Below are 23978 nucleotides of genomic sequence, written 5' to 3'. Positions count from 1 at the left end.
CTCCACTCTCGCCCTCACTGCCCTTTCCACTCCCGCCTCACAGTCCATCATATCTCCCAGATAGCGAAACTGCTTCACCTTCTCCAGCACCTCCCCTCCCATCACTAGACCACCATCTCCAACCACTTCCTCCTCTTCCCTCTTCCCTCAAATTTCCCAAACCTGAACATCTTTGGTGACACCATTTGTCACTCTCTACAAAGCACAGAGTTTACCCCCGCTCTTCTTCCACAGACTCCACATGGGTATCTTCCCGACTGAATCCGCTCTCCTTCACTCCCTCTTATCTTCCGTCTTGTCGATATTTATCTTCATTCCATCTCTCCACTCAACAAACATTCTCCTCACTTCCTCCAGCACTAGATCATCAGCATAAAGCAGCTCCCACTGTCCTTCTCCTCGTAAATCCCTTGTAACTGTTGCTTCCTCCATTATAGTAATGAAGAGCAGTTGGCCAAGAACCGAACCCTGGTGCACACCCACTCCAATGCCAAAGTCTTCTGATGTTCCAGCTACTGGAACTCTCGTAGTGGCTCTCACATACAGGGACATTACAGCTCTCACAAGTCTCTCTGGTATCTTCTGCCTCCTAAGCGCCCATTATATAGCACTCCTTGGTATTTTGTCAAATGCCTTTTCCAGATCTACAAAAACGTGATATAATTAATTTGTCTTCTCTCTATACTTTTCCTGCATCTGCTTCAATACAAAAATTGCATTGTAAATCTCGTCATTTAAACCTGGATACACCAAAGCATCAAACTTAACACTTTCAGCGCCACGCTTAATCCCCATCTCTGCCACTAGAAGGCCATCTTAAAATAGTCATTTCCGCTGTGTTTCACAATGTTTGCAGAGCTGTGTGTGTGTGTGTTCTGTATTATAGCTGTGGAGACAATGGTGTGGCTCATTTGACAGACACTACTTGTAGTCCAACATGGAAAAAAGAGTTTTGTTTCTACACAGTTTATTACACGCTAAACATTGCGCATTTCCAAGATAATCCAGTCATTTTTCATAGATCGCGAGATAAAACGCGTTATGTGCAATAAGCCCCAGGCCATCAGGCTGCTCAACGAACAATGAACACTACACAACAACCATCAAACGCACATAGCACACACATCCACACGCACACACTCACTTTAAACAAACACACTGTAGCACCCACTCCCCACACTTTATATTTTTTTTTTTTTTGATCAAATATTTTTATTTTCTTATCTTTTTTCCAACATGAAACAAAACATATCACAATACAACAACAACAATACATAAAAAGACTTACTCAACACCACATGACAAGACAACTACTGATACAACTGTACAGTGATCATCCTAACATGGACACTCGCTCGTTCTCTTCCCCCCCCCCCCTCCTCCCGCTCACCCCAGGACCTCAACATGAGTCACACTCATAATACATCACAATACATCACTCAGCAAAAAAAAAAAAAAAAAAAAAAAAAAAAATCAAAACAAACATTTCCAAACTTATATGCGTTCCCTCAACTTTGCCACTGTAGCCAACCAAATTACGATATCAGATTCCCTAACCCCTATAACACGTGCCGTGGATATCTCCAAATAGATCACGTCAAGGTAGGTGAGAAACCATACCTTTGGACAGAGTCTATCTGGATGAAACCAACGTGAGGCAATTTTTTGCGGCTGTGAGGCCGGCCAAAATTAGTTTTTTCACCTGTATAGAGGTCGGTAATTTAGAGAGATCATTCAGTAATAGTACAGAAGGAGATACAGGTATGGTTAGAGAGAAAATGTCTGCGAGCTGATATGTAACATTTTCCCAAAAAATCACAACAGGAGGGCATTCCCAGTACATATGCATAAATGTACCTGTGGCGCCACTTGGACACAAGGTACACAGAGAGTCAGGTCTGAGACCCATTGAATTCAATCGTCTAGGGGTTAAATAAGTCCTGTGAATAAAATTCAGATGAATCTGTTGGTGATCTGGGTTGTGTGAGGATAACCGAACATTTTCCCAGACTGCATCCCAATCAAAATCTACATCCAACTCCGGAACATCCTTTCTCCAAATCGTATCCAGGGGGAGCTCTTTATACGAGGTCATGAGTAAATGGCGATAAAAGTCAGAGACAAAGCCTCTCGATGTCTCCTTGTCATAAAAGAACTTGTGAAAGCGGTGATGCACTAGTGGAGCATCCCATGGCACGCCATGAGCCTTCAGAGCTGCTCTTATTTGTAAATAAAAGAAAAAGGAGGTTCCGGGGAGATCATATCCGTTGGATATATCCTGGAAAGATCGGAGGCCAGAGTTATCAAAGATATCCCCCAATGTGTGGATACCTTTCTTTTCCCATCTAGGGTACCTAATAGGTTGTTGTTCAATAAGGAGAAGATTGTTATTAAATAGAGGGGAATGCGTGTGCCATTGATGGCGGTTTGTACCCACTTTCTGAGTGTCACGCCAAGTTTGGATCACATGTGTGATTAAAGGGCCAAATCTTAATTTACATTGTTTAATTGATATGTTGGTATACACAATATCCTGAAGTCTATATGGGGACACCAACTTCTCCTCCAATGGTCGCCAAGATACAGCTGCTTGAGCATCAAACCAAGTGATCAAAGGTCTCAGAGAGAAAGCCTGAAAATAATATTTAAAGTCTGGAAATGCTAAGCCCCCATCGAGTTTACTCCTTTGGGCAGTTGATCTCTTCAAGCGCGGGCGTTTATTGTTCCAAACGAATTTATACGAGGCAGAGTGCAATTTCTGCCAGTAACCAACAGGAGGAGGTAACGGGAGCATGGAGCTGATAAAGTTAATTCTGGGTAAAATATTCATTTTAATTATTGACGCACAGGCCTGTAATGAATTTTTTAATTTGGACCATCTGTTAAAGTCATTCGTAATCCTGTCACCCAAGCTGGAGTAATTATACCTTACCGTCTGGCCTATAGTGGGGAATATTTCAATCCCGAGACATTTAAAGTGCTCCACCATAAGCATGTTTGCCGGTAAGATGGTAGCCTTCGCAGGCTCATTAAGTGGAAGAAAAGCAGATTTTGGCCAGTTGATCTTAAAGCCGGACAGGCTGCCGAATTCATCTATCACGCCGAGCAGATGAGGTAGAGAGATGGAGGGATTTTGCATAAACAGGAGTACATCATCTGCGTATAAGCTAATATGATGATGTGTGCCCTGAATTGAAATAGGAGACATAATTTGGGATTGTCTTATGTATTGAGCTAGGGGTTCGAGGGATAAAGCGAAGAGTCCGGGACTAAGAGGACAACCCTGTCTAGAAGAACGCGAGACAGAGAAGAGTGGCGAACAGAACTTTCCCGTTAAGATCATGGCCGAAGGCTCAGTGTATAATACTTTGATCATATGAATGAAACCCTCACCCAACCCCATCCTTCTGAGAACTGCCCATAAGTAAGACCACTCCAATCTGTCAAATGCCTTCATTGCGTCCAAGGATATGACCGCTGTAGGGGCTGCAATATCCTTGCTGGCATTAATCACGTGCAGTAACCGTCTGATGTTGTCAGTAACCAGGCGGCCTCTTATGAAGCCGGTCTGATCAGGATGAACTAGAGATGTCATGTGCTTTTGAAGTCTGGTGGCTAGAACCTTGGCATATAGCTTAAGATCGGCTCCGAGGAGACTTAGGGGCCTGTAGCTGCCACATTCGGTGGGGTCCTTATCCTTCTTGAGTAAAACAGATATAAGCGCCATATTGACATCTCTAGAAAAATTGCCCTCTTTGATTGAGTGTAAGATCATTGAGAATAATAAGGGGCCGAGTACATCCCAGAATGCAAGATAGAGTTCCGGTGGAATGCCGTCCCATCCGGGAGCCTTGCCCCGTTGCATATCCGCAATCGCCTCTCTAAGTTCAACCAGCGTGATAGGTGCAGCTAACAACCTAGCACTATCTTCTGAGATCTGTGGTAGATTGATTTGATCAAGAAAATCCTCCAGCTTGGTATGATCAAAGACCACCTCTGACTTGTACAGATTGGAATAAAAACAGCGAAATGTATCATTAATCTTTTTTGGGTTGGTGGTTACCTCCCCCTGTTGGTTCTTAATGGAAGGGATATCCGCAAATTGCTCACTGGCACGTATCTTCATAGCTAATAGGTGACTAGGCCTGGAGGCGTGAAAGTAGTAGTGCTGTCTTGTTCTGTGCATCTGAAATTCAGATTGTTGTCTTAAAATAGAGTTAATCTCTTTTTTCACTACCTTAATTTGAAGCTCCAGTCGATTAGAGTAGTTGTGCTGCAAGGAAGAGATCAACATGGCTTGAAGCTTTTCCAGTTCCTCTAGCTTGGAGAGACGTCCCTTGCGGAGATTAGATGCAAAGAGAGTAGTGTTACTTCTGATAAATCCCTTAACCGAATTCCATAGGATTCTGGGGTCCTGTACAGAGCCAACATTAAACTGTAGGAATTCAGTGAGCTTCTCTTTAAATTGCAAGTTAAACTCTCCGTTTTTCAGAAGTGTTGAGTTAAAACGCCATCTAGGGGCACGGGATGTTATTTTACTGAGTGAACCTTTGAGGAGGATACCTTTGTGGTCTGAGAGTGCTATGGGCACTAAGTCAACATCAAAGCTATCAAAGAGATGTGGGGAAGAAAAAACATAATCAATTCTGGAAGAGGTCTTATGTCTCGACGAGAAGAAGGAGTAATCCCTCGCAGATGGGTTGAGCGAACGCCACATATCAATTACCCCTGTGTCCTTAGACCAGGCCTGTAGGGCTGTGGTAGCTTGCTTCTGATCAGAGTTTTCCGTGTGATTGGATCTATCGATCAATGGATCCCAAACTGCATTAAAATCAGCTCCTACTATTAAAGAGTAATCAGGTAGTTTCAACATAGCTGAAGTTAGTGCAGCATAAAAGTTAGCGTCATACAAATTAGGGGCGTATGCAGAAATCAGCGCAATTTTCCGGTTAGAGCATTCTATTTTAGCAATAGTGATTCGACCATTTGCATCAGACCACACATTAGGGCTGGGCGATATGGCCTAAATATGATATCACGATATTTTCTGACCTTTCGGCGATACACGATACACATCACGATGTTTTTCTTTTTTACCCCAAACAATTCATTATGAGGCTTACCAAGACAGTATTTGATTTTGCAAGCTAACATTAAAGACAAAATAAAATACCCATGCATTTAGCATTTTTATATTATATATTAGATTTAGATTATTAGATTATATATTGCATATATTTAGCAATGAGATATTATATGATTTAGATATGAAATATGGTGAATTGAAAATGGGGGACCCTGATGTAAACAAGACTAAAGTCTTTCTCTGGTCTGCATCCCCTTAACAATTGTATGTATTGAGCTGTACTGTACCCATTCTGCAATATGTTAATAAAGTTTTAAATCAATCAATCAATCAATCAATCAATAGCATTTTAATGAAACTACTGTATACATGTATGTCTCTAAATGTTTTGATGAATTGAAAATGGAGGACCCTTATGTAAAAAAGTCGAAAGTCTTTTTCTGGTCTTCATCCTCCTGTACTGTATTGTACCCATTCTGCAACCCTTTAACAAAGTCTTCACTCATTCATTCTGACGGAAACATATAATTTTGATTGACAGTCGAGTCTGCCAATTACGTCACAGCGCTTGCACCCGCCCTGCTGTTCTTAGCACCAATCGGCAAGCTCCTAGTTTTTTACTTCCTGAATGTCCTGTGGCTGAACAACGTCAACAAAGCTACTAACGTTAGCTCCCCGCGGCCGTCGAGTAGGAGACCAGTGCTCAACAGGATGACTAAATGAGGCATAATGATTTTACTACAACGAATGTTATAATAAAAGCCTTTCCATACATCTGTCTGATTGAAAACTTTATTAACAGACCGCGGAATGGGCATATCTCAGCACGGGCTGAGATATGAACGAGTAACGTGTGGACAGATTGACGCGACACAATCCTCTTGGGCAAAACATCACGATATCCACGATACGTTGAAAAAGTGTATCGTTAATGAACTGTACCCGATATTTATATAATATCGTCATATCGCCCAGCCCTACCACACATCTAACAGTTTAATATTCAAATTTTTCTTCGCCACTATGGCTACCCCTCGGGTCTTGGTGCCAAAAGAAGAAGAACTTATGTTATGATAAAATTTATTTGCCAATTTTGCATTATCCGCCAATAAAAGATGAGTTTCACTCAGCAAAGCCAGATCCACTTGCTTCCTCTTTAGCCACGTTAGTACACTTGTGCGTTTATGTGGTATATTGAGACCCCCTGTATTCCAGATCAGGATATTCAAATTAGCCATAGTCTAAAAGGGATGCAGTCTGGTTGAATGTAATTCGTTTGGAGTAGAAAACTATAATAGATACATATTCACTTGTTAAGGTTCCATTGAGTACCGAGCGTGAGCGTGAAAACAAAAATAAAACAGAGCGAGTCGACTGAAGAAAAACAAAAAACACAATCCCCCATTCCCTCCCCCCTCCCCCCCACTACTATAACTTCTCCTATCCGGAGATTAAGCTGCATCCCACCTGGTCGTCTGCAAACTAAAACGCAAACAGCCAGGTAAAAAGCAGACTTCCTTCTCAGTGGCTACACGCCACGCTCCCACAACAGTAAAAAAAAAAAAAAAAGTATAATTGAATGCCTCTAAAAGGTAGAGAGGAGGAAAAAAAAATAAAAAAAATAATAATAATAATAATCATAATAATAATAATAATAATAATAATAATAATAATAATAATAATAATAATAATAATAATAATAATAATAATAATAATTATTATTATCATTATTGTTAAACCGTAGTGGTTTAATTAAGTTTAAACAAGTCGACACACACACCCACAACTGCATGATAACAAATGGGCAGCACATCCTGCAAACTGGGGAGGGCGCAACATTGACTATTAGTCTATTGTTTCTTAAAGTTCGCTCTTAAAACTCAGAGCAGAGGGTACCTGCCAATGTACAGTTTCCTCCCCCTCAAATGTATGTATTCTCCTGTATGTCATAAATGTATGGCTGCCGCAGCACTATATATCTGCATGTAACAAACGTTTATGAATTAAGATTTGAAAATGAAAATGAAGCTAAATAAATTAAATGCATTCCTACATGCTGCACATACATACGCTGTAAATGGGCTTTTGGGTGAAGTAATAATAAGTGCATGCTTACACCTGCAGCCCAAGCATATACGCAAAAAAATATATACAGAAAGAAAAAAGAAAAAATACTTTAGATGAAAGAATAAATGCTGTATTCATGTTGCACTTACAAATGCAGTGGGGCTTTAAGCTAAATAAATTAAATGCATTCCTATACATGCTGCAAAGTTGTAAATGGGCTTATGGATGAAATAATAATAAGTGCATGCTTAAACTGTGCATTCACACACACACACACACACACACTGCACGAATGCATGTGCACTCACACACATTCATGCAGCCATGTGCATGCATTTGCAAGCCTAACACCACCCTAATTAAAAAACGTGCATACTTGGAGCCAATAACATGATGGCCACATGTAGCCTATAAAGTACATGTCCACAGTATATGCTCGAATAGGCTTTAGATTAAATAATAGGAAGTAGATATGCATGTGTGCTCACACACACACATAGGCTTTAGGTGAAATAATAAGTATGCATGAATGCACACACCCACAAAAGAATGCAAACGCAAGATCCAAGAAAGAGAAAGATGAGTATCTTTCTATGTGTTTTAGTCATATGTTCGGCAGATTGACGTGCAGAATTTAAACCCTACTAGTTAATTTAATGAGTTTTGGTCTGTGAGACAAAGTCAAAAACAACAGTCTGGGCTCGTGACAGTGTTTTTAAATACCTAAGCCAAATATCTTTGCTAAACCAATATTAGACAGTGTGCGCGGCCCAGTCAGGCCTGGTCATCGGGCCTCAGATTACGGCGTCAGGCTATGTGCATGAAATGAGCCTTGAAACTAAAAAGATTAGTGTGACAAACTGCAGTTTTTTCAATACTCGTTTTGATAGACTATTATTATACTTGAATCTCAGAATTTGCATACTTTATTTAATTGTCACGCGAAAACGCATAATAACAAGCTGCAATAGTAATGCAAATAGTTAAAAAAAAAAAGAGAGAACAAGTGATAATGATAATAATAATAATAATAATAATAATAATAATAATAATAATAATAATAATAACAATAATAAACAAAGCCCGCTAATTAACCTATATTAGGACAATGTTGACAAATAGAACGAAACCATTAAGCTGCACTGCATGTGCATATTGATCAAACGGCAAACGCAACCAAGTTGGCTGTTGACAGTTATTTAGTGATAGTTTCTCCTCCAATATTAGTAGTAGGCATAGCCTATAGTATAGGTGAAAAAAAAATTAAACAGAGAAGAAACAGTTCAAGTGTTCATAGAACAGTCACTTAGCTGATCCGTCGTTTGTCCGCTGCAAGACTGGCCTTAGTCTTCAACAGTTGCTGGGACGCTTTTATTCGCTTTTGGAAGGAGATTGTTCTCTTTGAGAAATACATCAGCGTCCTCCTTTGAGTGACACATTGTTTGTTTCCCTTTGAAGTCGATCTGTAACGACGAGGGCCAACGCATTCTGTAGACAATGTTATTGTCTTGTAGGGCGATTTTGGCCTCAAGAAACATCTCTTTCCTCTTTTTTTGAATAGACGCTGGAATGTCTTGGAATATTTGGATTTTCGCGTTTTCAAATGTGAGGGAACGCTTCTCTCTGGCCAGCTGTTGGATCTTGTTTTTCTCCTGGAGACGAAGAAAGCGAACCCAAACATTGCGAGGTGGACGGCCTGCGGCTGGACGCGTGTTTGGGGCCCGGTGCGCTGCTTGTAGTTCGATGCGCCTCGGGAGCGGAGCGTCGGAGCCGAACAGATTCGAGAAGAAAGTCTCAAAAAAGGCGATTGGATCAGGACCTTCTCTCCCCTCGGGAAGACCGTGGATTTTGAGGTTAAACATTCTACTGCGGTTTTCCAGGTCAGTGTTTTTCTCCGTCAGATATAGGACTTCTTTTTCGAGTTTCTGAAGTCGGCTGTCAGCTTGTTGGGTGTGGTCCTCGACGTCACTGACCCGCTGTTCAATTGTCTCGACTCTTGTTGTCAAACCTGTCAGCTTACCATCCATGGCTGTCAAGGCAGATTGAATTTTATCCACTTGGTAGGCAATTCTGTTTGAGACATCAGTCCCGTCTTTGATTGCCTTCATTAAATCACCTAGATTTAATGCCGCTGAGTCTGTCATGACTATATCTGCAAGCGTGTCGGGAGGGCCTTGGCTTCGTAGACCTTTACTCATTTAATAAATGACATTTATATTAAATCCGACAATAAACGAAATGTCCAAGCAGGCAGGGCGGTTTCAGTCTAACAGTGACATTAGTCAACTATTTAGAAAAGCATTTAGGTTAGTATAATAAGATTGGCATCGGGAGCACAGGGAGCGTGCGTCTACCCTCTAGCACAGCATTCTGGGTAATGCCTCGACACACTTTATATTTATTGATAAAGGATTGCACTACAACTCGTACACCTTACTGTAAATTGTACCTAAATTGTACCTCATCCCATTTCTGCTTTGCACTATATAGTATTGTATATTAGTACACTGCATAGTATTGTATATTATATGGTAACTCAGTTACGTCTATTCTGCATCGAACATTGTACATATTTCTATACTGAACACTGTGACCTCATTTTCTACTTCTAATTTACATGCTATACTATGTTATTTGATACTATCTTGTCTAGCACAGTCTCTGGAGCGTAACAGTAAGAAGCATTTTGTATGAAAGTATTCTGTACTTCTGTATGACAACTATTAAAGAAACTTGAAACTCTTTCCGGTTGATTCCCTGAAACCCCAAATCAAAAAGGTATACAACATGTACATATGTACCTTCACAAAATCATTTCGTTTTAACTCAAAACTGTGATTGTGTTTGCGAGCATGTTTTGCGTCCGGTAAAACACAGAACTGTGATCGTTAGAAAAACACGTTTCAGGTTTGGTAAAATAGACATAGAATATACCTTACCTTAGCCAGAAGGTATTCCAAAAAGAATAATTCCAAGTGATCGCATCGCGATTACCAGTGTATATGTCTATACACGTTTCGATGGTAAAATACGCTTAGGCAATGGAATTTCGAGGCGATCAATGTGAATCTCTGTTCAAGCAGGAGGAGGAGCCTTTACCAAAATATTTTTTAAAGGAAGATGTGTATCCACACCTAGGGCTGTCTTAAATACTTCGAAGCTTCGTTCGATGGGCAGAGGATTCAAATATGAAAATAAATTTTGAATATATTAAAGGGGACATGCATTATAAATAGTTTTTTCTGTGTTTAGCATGGTTTTATAGTAATACGGGTTAGTATCAATGGGTCTGTGTCTCTAATTACCATATTGACTCATCAGTCTAGTCTCGAGTTCACGAGATCCTCCCTCACTCAACTAAGCTGTTCTGATTTGACGGTTTTGCTGACGTTAATATAGCACTGATTTGCATAACTAACTCTTAACTCTATGGTTTGACAGCGACAGCAGAGCGAGTGGAATAATCTTCACTTCCTCAAACAGAGTGAGGCAGACAACGAGCAAGAGAGAGAGAGAGAGAGAGAGAGAGAGAGAGAGAGAGAGAGAGAGGAGCTTCTGTCGGGGAAACAAACCGCACGCGAGGAAGCAGCAGTAGCACATACTCATTTACACACAACCTGGGCTGGACCTCGCGGGGAAGCAGCAGTACCACATACTCATTTACACACAACCTGGACCTCACAGGGAAGCAGCAGTAGCACACTCATTTTACAAGTGCTTATGGGCGGAGCCAGGCCAACACAGCCTGAAATCCAAAGTGAGAAAAATTTGGCTTTTGAGTACTTGATTAGAAATATAAAACAATTAATTTTTTTTAATACAAGCTTACAGATGTGTTCAATAGACTCACACGAATTGTGTAAAGTTGCCCAAATAGTGCTAGGAATAGCAGCGCATGTCCCCTAAAAAGATTTATTTTTTTTGTTGTGCAAAATCAACTCTGCCTCTTTGTTAATTACAACAAGCAATGCTGTTTGTTATTTAAGATGAGGTCGGACTCGGCACTGACAGATTTGTGTTGATTGTGCTGCTTTCATAAAGCCTCAGATGTAAACAAGACAAAAGTCTTTCTCTGGTCTGCATCCCCTTAACAATTGTGTGTATTGAGCCGTACTGTATTGTACCCATTCTGCAATCTGTTAAATAAAGTTCTCATTCATTCACTCAAATGACGGCTTACAATATTTCATGAAAGCAAAGTGTTTCGTTTGTCTAAGATTTAAAAAGGTTTAAACTTTACAGCACTGACAAAGTTGAACAAAGTGCTGTACAAGTCCCACAACATTAAAAAAAAATATATCTTTAATTATTATTTTTTTGGAATATTTATTTATATATATATATTTTTTTTTTATCTCGAAGCTTCGAATTAAAATCGAATCTTGGCCCCGAAGCTTCGAATTCGAAGGTCAGCCATATCCACGCCAATGCAATTCCAGTTGAGACACAGACGATACTGCCACCTGGTGATATTCGATCGGCATTGTAATTCCAATGTATACAAACGAGCCAGGGACAGCTAGAATGATCCGGATGATGATTTAGAACGGGGATCAGAGGAAAAATATCAAAGGATCTAAAAACGAGTTTACTCGTTATTGGTGCTCAACGGTTGTCGGCCAATAACGAGTATACTCGTGATTGGCGCTGGATGCGTTAAAGATCCAGTACAGTTCCCTACATACTTTTTGATTGGTGTGGTAACAACAAATCCCATTAAATCACTACAATGCATTCCGTTTGACACTCACTTTCCAGCCACGCCCTGAGGAAGACCTTGTGGGGTGCAGACAAAGTAGTTTGTGGTTCCCTTACTTTTGGCGAGGTTCAGCAAGACAAAGGAGGTGCTGTCTGACTGCTGGAGGTCGTGGAGGACTGGCGGGGGGCTGGGGGAGCACCTGGGGTGGGAATGTGTCTGGACCACCAGCGGGCTTCGCTCGGCAGCGCCCCCAAACTCGGACAGGGATGGTGGTCTCTCTGGCTCATGACTGAGGCCATCTGTGGACCAAAAACAAGAGTTGATGGTGGTAGAATGTAATGGGAGCTTTGTACTGCACTCAAACACTACACAGTTCTCCTAAACAGATTTCAATACACTGCTACATTAGACCCCACCATGTAAGGTTATCCTTGTGCCTGCATTGCCAGAATCAATATCACTTTATTTTGCAAAGTACAATTACTGGTACCAGGAATTGGTGGTGGGGGATTGGTGGCAGAGGTAGAATGACCACAGACAAAAACATACCGTTATCCGTTAATACTATTAACATTACTAAATGTCACAGCATGTCACTGGGGGCCTCCATCTAGTGTTGGATACTGCAAAAAAACAACTACAGGTGCATCAACCATCTTGAGTCAAAGTGATGCATTTATATAGATGGGCTATGGCTAGACTCAATAGCTCTTCTCCCAGAGGACGGCCAAGTGGGACTTGCAATCAACAAGGCTACCTCCCAGGGGGGTACCAGGATTACTTACCGTATGTCTCCCTCTGGTTGCCTAGGTAACCATACAGGCACACACACAGACACAGTTTCCCATCAGAAGTGTATGAAATTCAGATAACTTGCAATATTCTAAAACCTCGCTAATCAAAAGCTATGGAAAATAGTGATTTTTAAAAACCAGTGACACTTTTTCCATGATGGCTAAGATACTGGGATACTTTAATACGAGCGTAGGCCCTCTGAAAACAGTTGGTTGAACAATTTGGCCATTTAAATGCCATTCAATTACATGCATAGATGTGGAAATGTGAACTGCACACAATTCAAATAACGTTCACATTGCTGTTGAGTTCAGTTTGTTCTGTCCACGGTTCTGTTCACTAGAGTGTTGACCTTTATGGGGTTCTATTGGTAAATGGCTGCTTTTTTATATAGCGCTTTTATCCAAAGCGCTTTACAATTTGTTACTCACATTTACCCATTCACGGCGGAGGCAACCATGCAAGGTGCCAACCTGCTCATCGGGAGCAATTAGGGGTTAAGTGTCTTGCTCAAGGACACATCGACACGCTGTCCGGGAGGAGCGGGAATTGAACCGAGAACCTCCGGATTGCCAGACGACTGCTCTACCTCCTGAGCCACTGTCGCCCCATATTCATTTGTATCACAGAACAAAACGCAAATATGCTCACACTGTTGTTTAGAAGTTGGCCATGTTGAAGTTGGAAATGCTGTTTGGGGGCCAGTTGTAGTGTGTAATTCTATAGTAAGTATTTATAGGCATGTTAGACTTTTTTGGCAATGGGAGTGGGTTTCTTCATAGAGCGCTCATCCTTATCATTAGGGCACAAGTATCTTGTGTTTTATTATAAACGACGAGCATTCAGTGAGACAAATAATTACATAATGAGCTCTCTGTCTACGTCTTTTTGCCCTAGTTGGTGGAAGTGGCGAGTGACAGCTGACCTGACGGCTCTAGTGGGCTGCACAGGGAGCTCTCGGTGGGGGCTAGCAGAGGCAAACAGGAGTGCTTGGACTCCGAGTCCAACAGACCCTGCACCAATGGGATGGCCGCGTTCTGCACAAACTGCACCAGCAGCTGGAAGTGGAGAAAAGGTAGAGAAGAATGTGAGCACAGCAGGGGTGTGAGGAGGAGCCAGATATATCTAAGTTAGCAGTGGACTGTATACCCATAATCTGTCAGCTGTGAGTTAAGCAGCTTGGTAGTGAGAGCGCCTAATTTACCTCAGGTTTGGAGTCCAGCTCATCAGAAAGCATGGATTACACGTTGAGAAATCTGTAGGAAGAGGAAACTATAAACACCATCAGATGGAAGGATCCTTTCATAGACCAACATCATGTCATGGTCTACACAAGTCATTGGTTCGCGTTTCTGACACCCACTCGCCCAAAGATCACCTGCTAATTGTGAGATACTCAGCTGATCATATGTTTCCGGAGGACGTCATGTCTAACTCAACACCATCACTTTTAGTCTACGGGGGAGGAAATATGGTAAAGTTAACGTTAGAGAAGCAAATACCTTGACATTCACTGCTAGCTAACATAAGCTATTCAGCAGCACCTGAAACCAGTTTGGTAGCACATTTAACCAAGCTTTACAATGTAAACGTTTTCAACCATTATTCATAGTCAAAATACTTTACTGTTATGGTGCAATGCATGCGTTATCGTTTGCTAACTTGGATAGCTACAAAACTACCCGGCGTGTTGTGCTAGTTTGTTATTGATGCTAACCAGATAGCAAGCTAGCTACCAATCTCAAAGCCCAACACTTCTAACCAGTGACAATATTATGCATAATGTGTGCAATTATCATTACACTAAGCCATACATGCAGTTATAATCAAGGTTAAATTCAAACAACTTACCTTGTTATTGTCTGACTTGAGGTTACAAGAGGGACATGTATCAAAACACTAGCAAGATTGTTGTACGGAGAGTCTGATGGAACAATTTTGCTTCACTTCCGCGTTTTCTTTCGGCCCAAAATGACACATACTTTACTGTCATCTAGTGGTAGACGCGTGTAAGATTTATAATCATATTTCCATGTAACATGATTCATTTCGCTCATTTTCTCTGTATGGTCTGGGGTAATCATAAAAGATTACAAGAAATATTTTAATCTTTTATTTCTATGTACAAATCTCGCCCTTTTGGTGCCTTTCTATTTTGCTCCTATATAACCTGTTTCGTATGTGTAAAATATGCTTTAAATGTACTTAAATGTACTTATCACACCTACCACACAAAAAAAGTTATTCGGAATGATATGATGCAAGCAACTTTTATTAGAAAATGTACAAAATGGGCCACAGAACACAAACATCAACCCTTGATCTTCATTTGATGGCTGCATAGCTGGAGTGTTATGCATGCAAAGTAATTTCTTACAGGTTTGCCATCTTATATTTCAAGAACCTCATATTTGAAAGAATGAAGACAATCGTGAAAACAATGAAAGAGAAGCAATTTCTCCATCACTACTGCTGATTTTCTATTGAAACAGTGATAGAATATCACAATCTTCACAATTCAATGTCTTTGAGATGAGTGAAGGCTGGACACAATGATTGAAAACAGCTGCAAACATTTTGAAAGGTGACTCTCACCGAATCTAGTGTCAAAGTATGCTATAATATCAATAGTCCAATAGGTAAACACACATACAAATTCACCTATTTCACTGAAATAGCAAGTAGCTAACATGTTCTGCACCGAATGTTCCACCTTCTTATTTTGAATATGACAGTATTGCTAATTAATGCAACATAGTGGTCATGTTACTTTACAACTACATTAAAAGTACAAGAGACGGTGAGAAACATGGATTCTCTGAGTGTCAGAGCCAGATGGCCTAGTATTGCTCACTCACTCATTGTGCTTTTCAAAATGATCAATATTAACAACGACGGATGTCAATAAATAGCAACTTGGATTTATATTAAGAGGAACCCAAGGAAGAACAGCGGTCCCTACAGTAACAGGAATCCAACGTAATTAGGTTTCAGTAAATAGACGTGTCCCCTGCCTCTATTAAATAGCTGTACCGTGGTACGATGGCAGCCGAAGCTCTCGACTGTAAAGCCTAGTTATTGTTTGTAGCTGTAAAAACAGAGGCACAAACTCATTGGCATTGCTCTTTTGTAGGACAACATAAAATGCAAAAGCACCGCATGTTGACTTGTATCCAACATGATGTCCCCATGTGCAAGCTGTAAACGGAAAATGTATTTGTTCACAAAACACACGCCGTCTCAATAAGGCCATCACTGAGCACACATAGTATATATAAACATATTACTTGGTCTATTACAACACACATTACACATATCATAGCCTTATGAATAGTCCCATCAACAATAATCTTGTGCATCTTCGCACAACATTGTCTTGCTAACACACACACACAAGTTATGCCGTTTTATACCTTTGACTCTTGGTAAACAATGATTTATTCATATTTTAAGCTGATTCTGAACAGTAAACAATGATTTATTCATATTTTAAGCTGATTCTGAACAGTAAACAATGATTTATTCATGTTCAAAACTGATTCTGAACAGTAAACAATGATGTATTTGTATTCAAAATGCATATGACTGGAGATTAAAATAACAGAATATAAAACATCCCTTCAGTTTTAAATGAACCGCGTAGCTGCCATAAAGTACCTCTTGGTATAAATTGCTTGGAGCAACTTTCTGAATATTTCAGTGCAAAAGCGAAATTCTCAAATAAACATTAGGTCTGGATATTAAATGCCATGATCATTCTACACAAAGACAGACAAAAATGACATGTCTTGGCCCAAATTCCATCACTGTTTACAACTTTGGACTTTAACACTATGGGTGCCGGCCAGAAATCCGGCAAATGACTGTGGATTGCCAGCGCTATTTGTCTATGGAGAAATTCCCCTTCTTTGCAGGGCTATAACTTTTTAAATTCTATTGCTACATTGCCATTATTAGGGCCCATTCAAAGTCCTATATGTATTGTTCATTGTGTAGCAACGTTAAACTTTTTCATTCACATATTATTCATAGTAAAGTATGGTCTAATCATGTATAAGTATGTTTTCATCTCTTTCTGCAGCTTTCTCCAGAACGTGATATATAGCCCCAAATGCATTATATTGATGATGAAATACAGTTTGATGGCAATCGGGGCGATATAAAAAATTTCAATTGGACGTACTTCTAGAATGATCTACGTATGATCTGATGATGACCGGATGGGCGGGGGATCGTTTATAATTCCGTGGGCAGCGTTATATCATTCATCTAGTGTGGGTGATATGTTCATCATAACAGTTTATATGGAATACGATCAAAAATAACGCTGAATCTTACCGTATCCTCCTCGCGCCGTTGGGCGATGAGCGTGGAACAGTCATTTACCTATTATGGTATGTAGAAATATCGGGTCCATTTCCAGCTTGTATAATAGTATATATGTCCAAATCATGTTGTTTATCGAGTTATTGGCAATCGATCGCTATGTATTGTGTCGAGATCGAGTCCCGGTAGCCAAACAGTGTGCTCGGAAGTAATACGGCCGACCAGCACAACCTCCATAGCACTTCCTGTTTGGCGATTGCGCCGATCGGCCACCAGATGGCGCTCCTGAACCGCCAAAGAGCTCAGTGGGTCCTCCTGGTGGATCTCAGGCCAGCGGAGGGGAAATATGAATCCGATCGCAGATTTTTGAAATATTGCTATAAGGACGCTGTAAAGCGTCCTCCGGCAACTTGAGCATGGCCGGGAATGACGCTTTTAAGCGTTTTCCGGCAGTCAAAGTGTTAATTAAAAATTAAGAACAGAAAAAAAATATATACTTTGTCAAAAAGAAAGTTGTGATTATCAAACAAATCTTGTTCAAATTACTGTCCGATTTGAGCAATGAGGCGCTATTTCACCACTAGTGTATACAGGGAAATGTCTTGACTGATCCTTGTTTCTACATATCAATTAACTTTTATCTTTCAAAACATACCTATCTCAAGCCCTGCCCTCTTTTCTTGATCCTCCAATCACAAAGTTGTGATTAGAGGATCAAGAAAAGAGGACGGGGCTTAAGATAGGTCAATTATTAGGAACTTAATAGGAAGTCAAGTCAATGACAAGACCCTTAAAATGTGTCTGAAATAACCCTCGTTGTTTGGCTACACTCACAGCCGACATCAACATAATGGGAATGCTAAAGAGATGTAAAAAAAATAAAAATAATAATACAAACCAAAGTTTAAAAATACAGTAGACACCGTAGGCACATATTCTTTCACTCCACGATACAGATAAGTCAGATAAGCCCTGAACGCAGTCAGTGTCAGATTAACCATATTGGCGTTGGACTTCTGATAACAGCACTAAGTGTTCTTTTGATTATACTATATGTACTTTGAAGGTTTAGTTTCACTGGTTTATAAGTTGTGATTTTTAAATGCATTTTTCAGGAATCTGGGTTAGGTGTTAAAGTCTGTGTTTGTCAGTCAACACCTCCATATTAATGGGCCAAAACGAAAGAGCTACCGTGAACGATACAAAATATTTACACATCAAAATTGTCAGTACAAAGCCCCAAAATATGAAATTCTGCTGTCAGAAAAACCCAGAGTACCAGCTGAAATCCAATCTCAGATGCAAATACCTACATTGTGCCATGCATTGTCAGGGTCACGAAGCACCCATCCTCACAGATTTTAACCTACTACTAAATGTATTCATCTAAAGTAGGTTAAAAAATGCTTCACTTTCCGAGACACCCAGGCCTTTAGCAGTGAAATAAATGTACAGTCACTGCCACAGAGGAGAAAACTTCTGACAATCAGGGGAAGAGGTTCAATGGAAGAGATTTAGCCAGGTCTGAGAACAACAGGGAAGCAGGGCTGTGTGACTCTGGCCTCATTTGGGCTAAGGCAAACTGCAGCCAGAATTTAGGTCACGGCACACTATCAGGTCTGTGTGTGAAAGAGGCTGAGGGATGGAGCCCACATTATTGACGGTCCAGCTGTCTCTGTGCAACTCCAACCCCCCACCCTGCCCCGAGCTTTACCCATCCCGGTCTAAAGGGTTACAGTCTGCCCTTTAGTCTGGGTCTAATGTGACTTTAAGCTGTTCTGGGTACACCCCTCCTTCTCCTTCTCCCTCTCCTCGTCCTCCTCCTGGAGGCTGGCCTGAAGCTTGACCCAGATGCTGGTGTCGCCATTGTGCAGGGCCCGGAGGAAGAGGCTGGTCTGCTCCTTCAGCCGATCTAGGTCGCCCTGGGCGCGCCGGTTCTGCCGCAGCAGCTCCTTGGTTCTGAGCGTGATGTCCAACAGGCCCGACTTACTCAGGATGTTGTAAGTGTTGCAGAACCGCTTCCTCTTGCTCTCCGGGCCACTGCCGCCATCGTGGTCGTCGTCGTCGTCTCCGCTGTTCTCTTCGGCGGCAAAGGGCGGCGGCAGAGGGGAGAGCACCGTGGAGTTATCAGCATGGTCCGCAGGGGTCAGAGAAGGGGAGGGGATGTGGTCCGAGCTGCAGTCACTGGCAGGGCTGCTGCTGGCGCTGGAGTCTGTGACAGAGCTGGGGGAAGCAGGAGGACTCGTGGTGGTGGAACCAGAGCTACTGGAGCCACCGGACACAAGTTTCTGCTGCTGAAGCTGCCGCTTCTTGTCTCTGCGACTGCGCTTGCAGCCGCTGCCCCTCTCCGACCCAGAGGAAGAGCACGAGGAAGAAAAAGAGGAAGACGAAGAAAAAGAGGAAGAGGTGCTCCCTCTCCCAGGGTGGGGGGCGATTTTGGGGTAGGACTTTAGGATGGGGAGGTACTTCTTGGGGCGTCTGTGTCTGGAGGTGCCGTCCTTGGAGGTGGAGGATGATGCTCTGCGAGAGACCACAGGCTGGAGGAAGACCACCTGGGGCTGCTGGACCACCGGCTGAACCACCTCCACTGTGGAACTGAACCCCCAGGGCTTCAGAGCAGGGGGATTATCACCAGGCTGTAGGGTACAACACAGTCGCCATATAGAGATTCAATAAGGGCACTCAATTTCAGCCTTGAAGTATGTCATTAAATAAGAATTTGTTCTTAATTGACCTTCCTGATTAAATAAAGGTTAAATAATGTAAAATTATAATTTAATTCCTCTGTAAATTCATCTGTCCAAAAGTTAGGACAGATGGACACAGTCTGTATGAATGAACATGCACTACTGTAGGTAGAAACAACACTTAAGAGTTTGCCCTGCCTCTAATCTATGATGTGAATGAATGAATGAATGAATGAATGAATGAAAACTTTATTAACAGATTGCAGAATGGGTACAGTGCAGTACAGCTCAATACATACAATTGTTAAGGGGATGCAGACCAGAGAAAGACTTTCGTCTTGTTTACACCAGGGTCCCCCATTTCCAATTCATCGTAACATATATGACATACATGACATACAGATAGACAGTACTGCTACATCTATACATTTATGACATACCAGATTTGCAATTACAGTACTGTATTTGTGATACAAAAAGAGTCCAGAAAGAAAAGAGTATATACATTAGGCGTAGAAACTGTACATTGGATTGGGTAGGTGGGGGTGGGACTGTACATTGGAGGTGGTTGGGGGGGGGGGGGGTGGGTGGGGGTTGGGTAGGAGTGGGGGGGGGGGGGGGGGGGTTGGGTAGGAGGGGTGGGTGGGGACTGTACATTGGAGGTGGTTGGGTGGGTGGGGGGGGGGGGGGGGTGGGTAGGAGGGGTGGGTGGGGGACACTGTACAACTGTACAAACAACACTGTACATTGGATTATTGACAAGACCATACTTGGTAATTTACTGTACATTGGCGGGGGTTGTGTTCGGACATTTACAGGGGCCAGTTTCGAGTTGCAGTCTCCCTTAGGTGTTTTTTGAGAGTGTTTTTGAAAGTGGGTAGTGATTCACATTCCTTTACAGCTTTGGGTAGGGCGTTCCACATTGATGTGGCATAATTGCGAAACGTGTTTAGTCCCTTGTTTGAGCCGAATCTGGGTTTAACATGATTTGTGGAGCTCCCTCTGGTGTTGTGATCGTGGTATTCACTGACCTTTGGGAAGTATTTAGTCATGTACATGGGTACCTTGGTCGTGTAGTGTATCTTGTAGACCAGGCCCATTGCAAGTTGCTGTACTCTGTCGTCTACTCTAAGCCATCCTAGGTTGTCAAAGTGGGCAGGGGTGAGGTGGGTTCTAGGAGTAAGGTCAAGCAGTAGTCTGACCAGTTTGTTTTGAGATGTTTGTAATTTTGTTTTTAGCGCCTTTGAGGTGCTTTGGTACCATGAGGTGCAAGCATAGTCGTAGTACCCTTGAATGAGTGCTCCTGCTAGAGTCTTCAGGGTATTCTTGTTTACCAGTGAGGAGATCCGGTACAAGAAACGAGTTTGTTGGTTGACTTTTTTTATTACATTGGATGCCATTTTGTCACAGGAAAGATGTGTACTCTATGTATTCATAAAGAATGAATCACAAAATAAATACACTGGTTTCCTATGGTTGTATAGCACACAATTAAATACACCAATGCTCAACTTGCACCTTTTGAATGAATGAATCTTTATTTTGAACATTATAAAAAAAAAAAAAAATTATACATATCACCAGGGCCCGAAACTAGAGCCCGCCACCCGCCATTGGCGACCAGATTTTAGGTTTGGTGTGTGCCACTGAGAGGTCTGTCCGCCATTTGGCGGGTCACAAAATAGTCATGTAAAATAATTAAAACTGCAGTGTGTTTTCGTCTTATGACAGGCCTAATTTGTGGCTTGTTTACCGATGTCACATCCACTACTCTTCTGTCCTGAATGCCCGTGGCGCCTGCTTGCACTGTAGGGAGCTAACTAAGCTAATAAGCATTAGCTGCTAATCCTGGAAACGCTCAAAGCACCGTCATGGAGTCCACAAAACCAGTTCCATTAGTGAGGAAAGGGGTTATATTAACGAGGCTTGACAACAGGGGTTCAAAAATAACTTTACATTTATTGACTATTGGTTTATTTATATCGCTTCATGCATCCACCAGGCTCTGTGTGTTCTGTTGACATCTTAGTCTGTGTGTGACATCATCAACTACGCGAGTAGTACGAGGAGTAGGAAGAAGCATAAGCTTATCATGCCCTACCCCTATCCACCACTTCCAAGTGGGAACCTTAATTAATACTTAAATTATATAATGTAGAATAACCATATTGCCAATAATTCTTCATTCTTAACATTAAAAACATAAAATAAATAAATAATATCAGTATCCATAATGTAGTACAAAAGAAAAAGTGCTAAAGATCATTTTCATGGTCTTTACATAGCCGGCTTACCTTGAGAAGCACGTTGTTCATGATGATCATGGGGGAGAGGCTGGGGTAGGAGCCACCCAACACGGCCAACTGTGAGGGCCGGGCCCTGGAGCCAGGACACAGAGATCCGTGCTGCACAACGGAGCGGGACAAGTCCTCAGCATCCATGGTGTCCATGGTGCCAGTGTGCTCCGAACCTGCATCTATAGAGCAGAGTGACGGGGGAGAAAGTGGCGTTGTAGTATCTGCTATAGCTTAAACATCAGACATGATCGTTTCTGGGATAATGAGCACTACTAACCTGAGAACCCCGAATCCCTCTCCGAATCTGTTCCGGAGCCCTTGGTCCTCTTGATATGCAGTTTGCCCATCATGGTCTTGGAGTGACCATCTGCCTTCCTCTTGGTGCTCATCTCGTTTTCCTATCTGGTAGGTTATGTCCTTGTCCCTCAAACCCACACCACACCTACACCAGCATTTCAGAGAAGCTTGGTAAGCTTGGTAACCTAGGAATCAAAATAAAACGAGCTGATTAGCTCCGTTTTCATATAGCACAGCAGGGTGTTATGGTATGAGCTGGAATTAGTTTTCAACTCTTTTTGGACTCTTTTCGTATCACAAACAGTACTGTATTTGCAAATCTGGTATGTCATAAATGTATAGATGTAGCAGTACTGTCTATCTGTATGTCATGTATGTCATATATGTTATGATGAATTGAAAATGGGGGACCCTGATGTAAACAAGACGAAAGTCTTTCTCTGGTCTGCATCCCCTTAACAATTGTATGTATTGAGCTGTACTGTACTGTAAATTTGATTAACAGATTGCAGAATGGGTACAGTATAGTACTGTACCCATTCTGCAATCTGTTAATAACATTTTCAATCAATCAATCAAACATCAACCTGACCACTGTTATTTAGAGGGCACACGTTAACTTCGGGTCATGTGAAAAGGAGCGGAATAACATGCTGTAAAACTCTGCGATGACATGGCGAGATGCGATGCGACTGAACCGTGAAAGTACTAAGACTCTGGCAAAGCTGAGAAATATAAGTTAACGTGTTAGCTGACATTATGCCAAATTAGTCCGTATTGCTACTTTCACAATCGCCTGCCAACATTATTAACACTTGTGACTTAGCAAAGAATCATAGTTCAACCCGCACATCAAAAAATGGTAAACATCGTAAACACAGAACAATGGAAACGCATACCTTGGGGCCTTTGCAGAACCTAAAGAAAGCAGCTACAGTGTTGCTACTGAAGCCGCTCTGGAGTCAGTGAGTGACGCTTCCACGGTCCGTCTCCTCCGGTCTGTTCCTACTGAAGCCGCTCTGGAGTCAGTGAGTGACGCTTCCACGGTCCGTCTCCTCCGGTCTGTCTGTCTCCCCGTGCTGCTCTGGAGTCAGTGAGTGACGCTTCTTCCACGGTCCGTCTCCTCCGGTCTGTCTCCCCGTGCTGCTGGCACGCGCCACGGCACACAGTTCCACGGTACGTTAAACACGAGACCGTCCGCCGCTCCGCCCCCTGTGTCGGTACCGTGACTACCGTCACACGCAGACGGTATCTATCCACCGTGCTTCGGTTTTCACAGTGAATGCTCCGTATAAACAAGGACTCACTCGCGCGGTATTATTAATGTTCTCAAACGTCATCACCGCAGGCGAGGGGGGTACACGGGAACAACGGGGACAAAGTATTCTTTGTACCCCACCCTGCCATATTTGGTAGTGAGGGGGCGTGGTCACGCGTAGAGTTGTAGGCACGTCACATTCCTTCCACGCCCACTTCCAGGTTTTCCTAGTTCGCCATTGGTGGACGAGTTGGCACAAAGCCAGAAAACGTGACTGACCCGACGACCAAACGTATGCGGTTGTGTTGAGGACATCGTGTTCACCCACAGACGTACAGTACAGGCATTCCACATGTACAGTCAGTCTGTCGGGGGATCCAGTGACGCGGTGGAGACCATAGAGTTCTCATGGTAAACATACCATCTGAACAAAACGTACTCACGTGCGTATGAGATGTTGCTGGCA

At 42.1% G+C, this 23978-nt stretch overlaps 2 protein-coding genes across 2 annotated transcripts in view; both read right to left on the bottom strand.

Moving 5' to 3' along the window:
* The window catches only part of znf410 (zinc finger protein 410), a 38054-nt gene extending 23448 nt beyond the window's left edge, over positions 1-14606 (bottom strand). The window contains exons 1-5 of the mRNA XM_084313920.1: positions 14499-14606; positions 14026-14102; positions 13852-13903; positions 13573-13705; positions 11969-12151 (exon numbers count right to left, since the gene is read on the bottom strand). Coding sequence (XP_084170046.1) covers positions 11969-12151; positions 13573-13705; positions 13852-13884 — 349 coding nt within the window. The 5' untranslated portion in view covers positions 13885-13903; positions 14026-14102; positions 14499-14606. The remainder of the gene's footprint in view (positions 1-11968; positions 12152-13572; positions 13706-13851; positions 13904-14025; positions 14103-14498) is intronic.
* Positions 14607-14916: 310 nt separating this feature from the next.
* cipcb (CLOCK-interacting pacemaker b) lies at positions 14917-23573 on the bottom strand. The gene is made up of 4 exons (XM_084313886.1): positions 23154-23573; positions 22235-22439; positions 21955-22136; positions 14917-19609 (listed from the first exon to the last, which is right to left on the bottom strand). Exons 2-4 carry the CDS (start codon positions 22344-22346, stop codon positions 18731-18733), a joined length of 1173 nt encoding a protein of 390 aa, XP_084170012.1. The 5' UTR covers positions 22347-22439; positions 23154-23573; the 3' UTR covers positions 14917-18730.
* Between the last annotated feature and the right edge of the window lie 405 nt (positions 23574-23978).

This window comes from Notolepis coatsorum, assembly GCF_963971535.1.
Source record: "Notolepis coatsorum genome assembly, chromosome: 5".
NCBI lineage: Eukaryota > Metazoa > Chordata > Actinopteri > Aulopiformes > Paralepididae > Notolepis > Notolepis coatsorum.
The sequence above is the reverse complement of the archived record's forward strand: the minus strand, read 5'-3'. Positions and strand labels throughout refer to the sequence as shown.

Coding starts and splice junctions, on each gene's coding strand:
- cipcb (XM_084313886.1), bottom strand. CDS start 22,346: ATGAGCACCAAGAGGAAGGCAGATGGTCACTCCAAGACCATGATGGGC. Junction 22,137..22,234: donor GAGGGATTCGGGGTTCTCAG/GTTAGTAGTGCT, acceptor TCTGCTCTATAG/ATGCAGGTTCGGAGCACACT. Junction 19,610..21,954: donor TGAACAACGTGCTTCTCAAG/GTAAGCCGGCTA, acceptor TGTACCCTACAG/CCTGGTGATAATCCCCCTGC.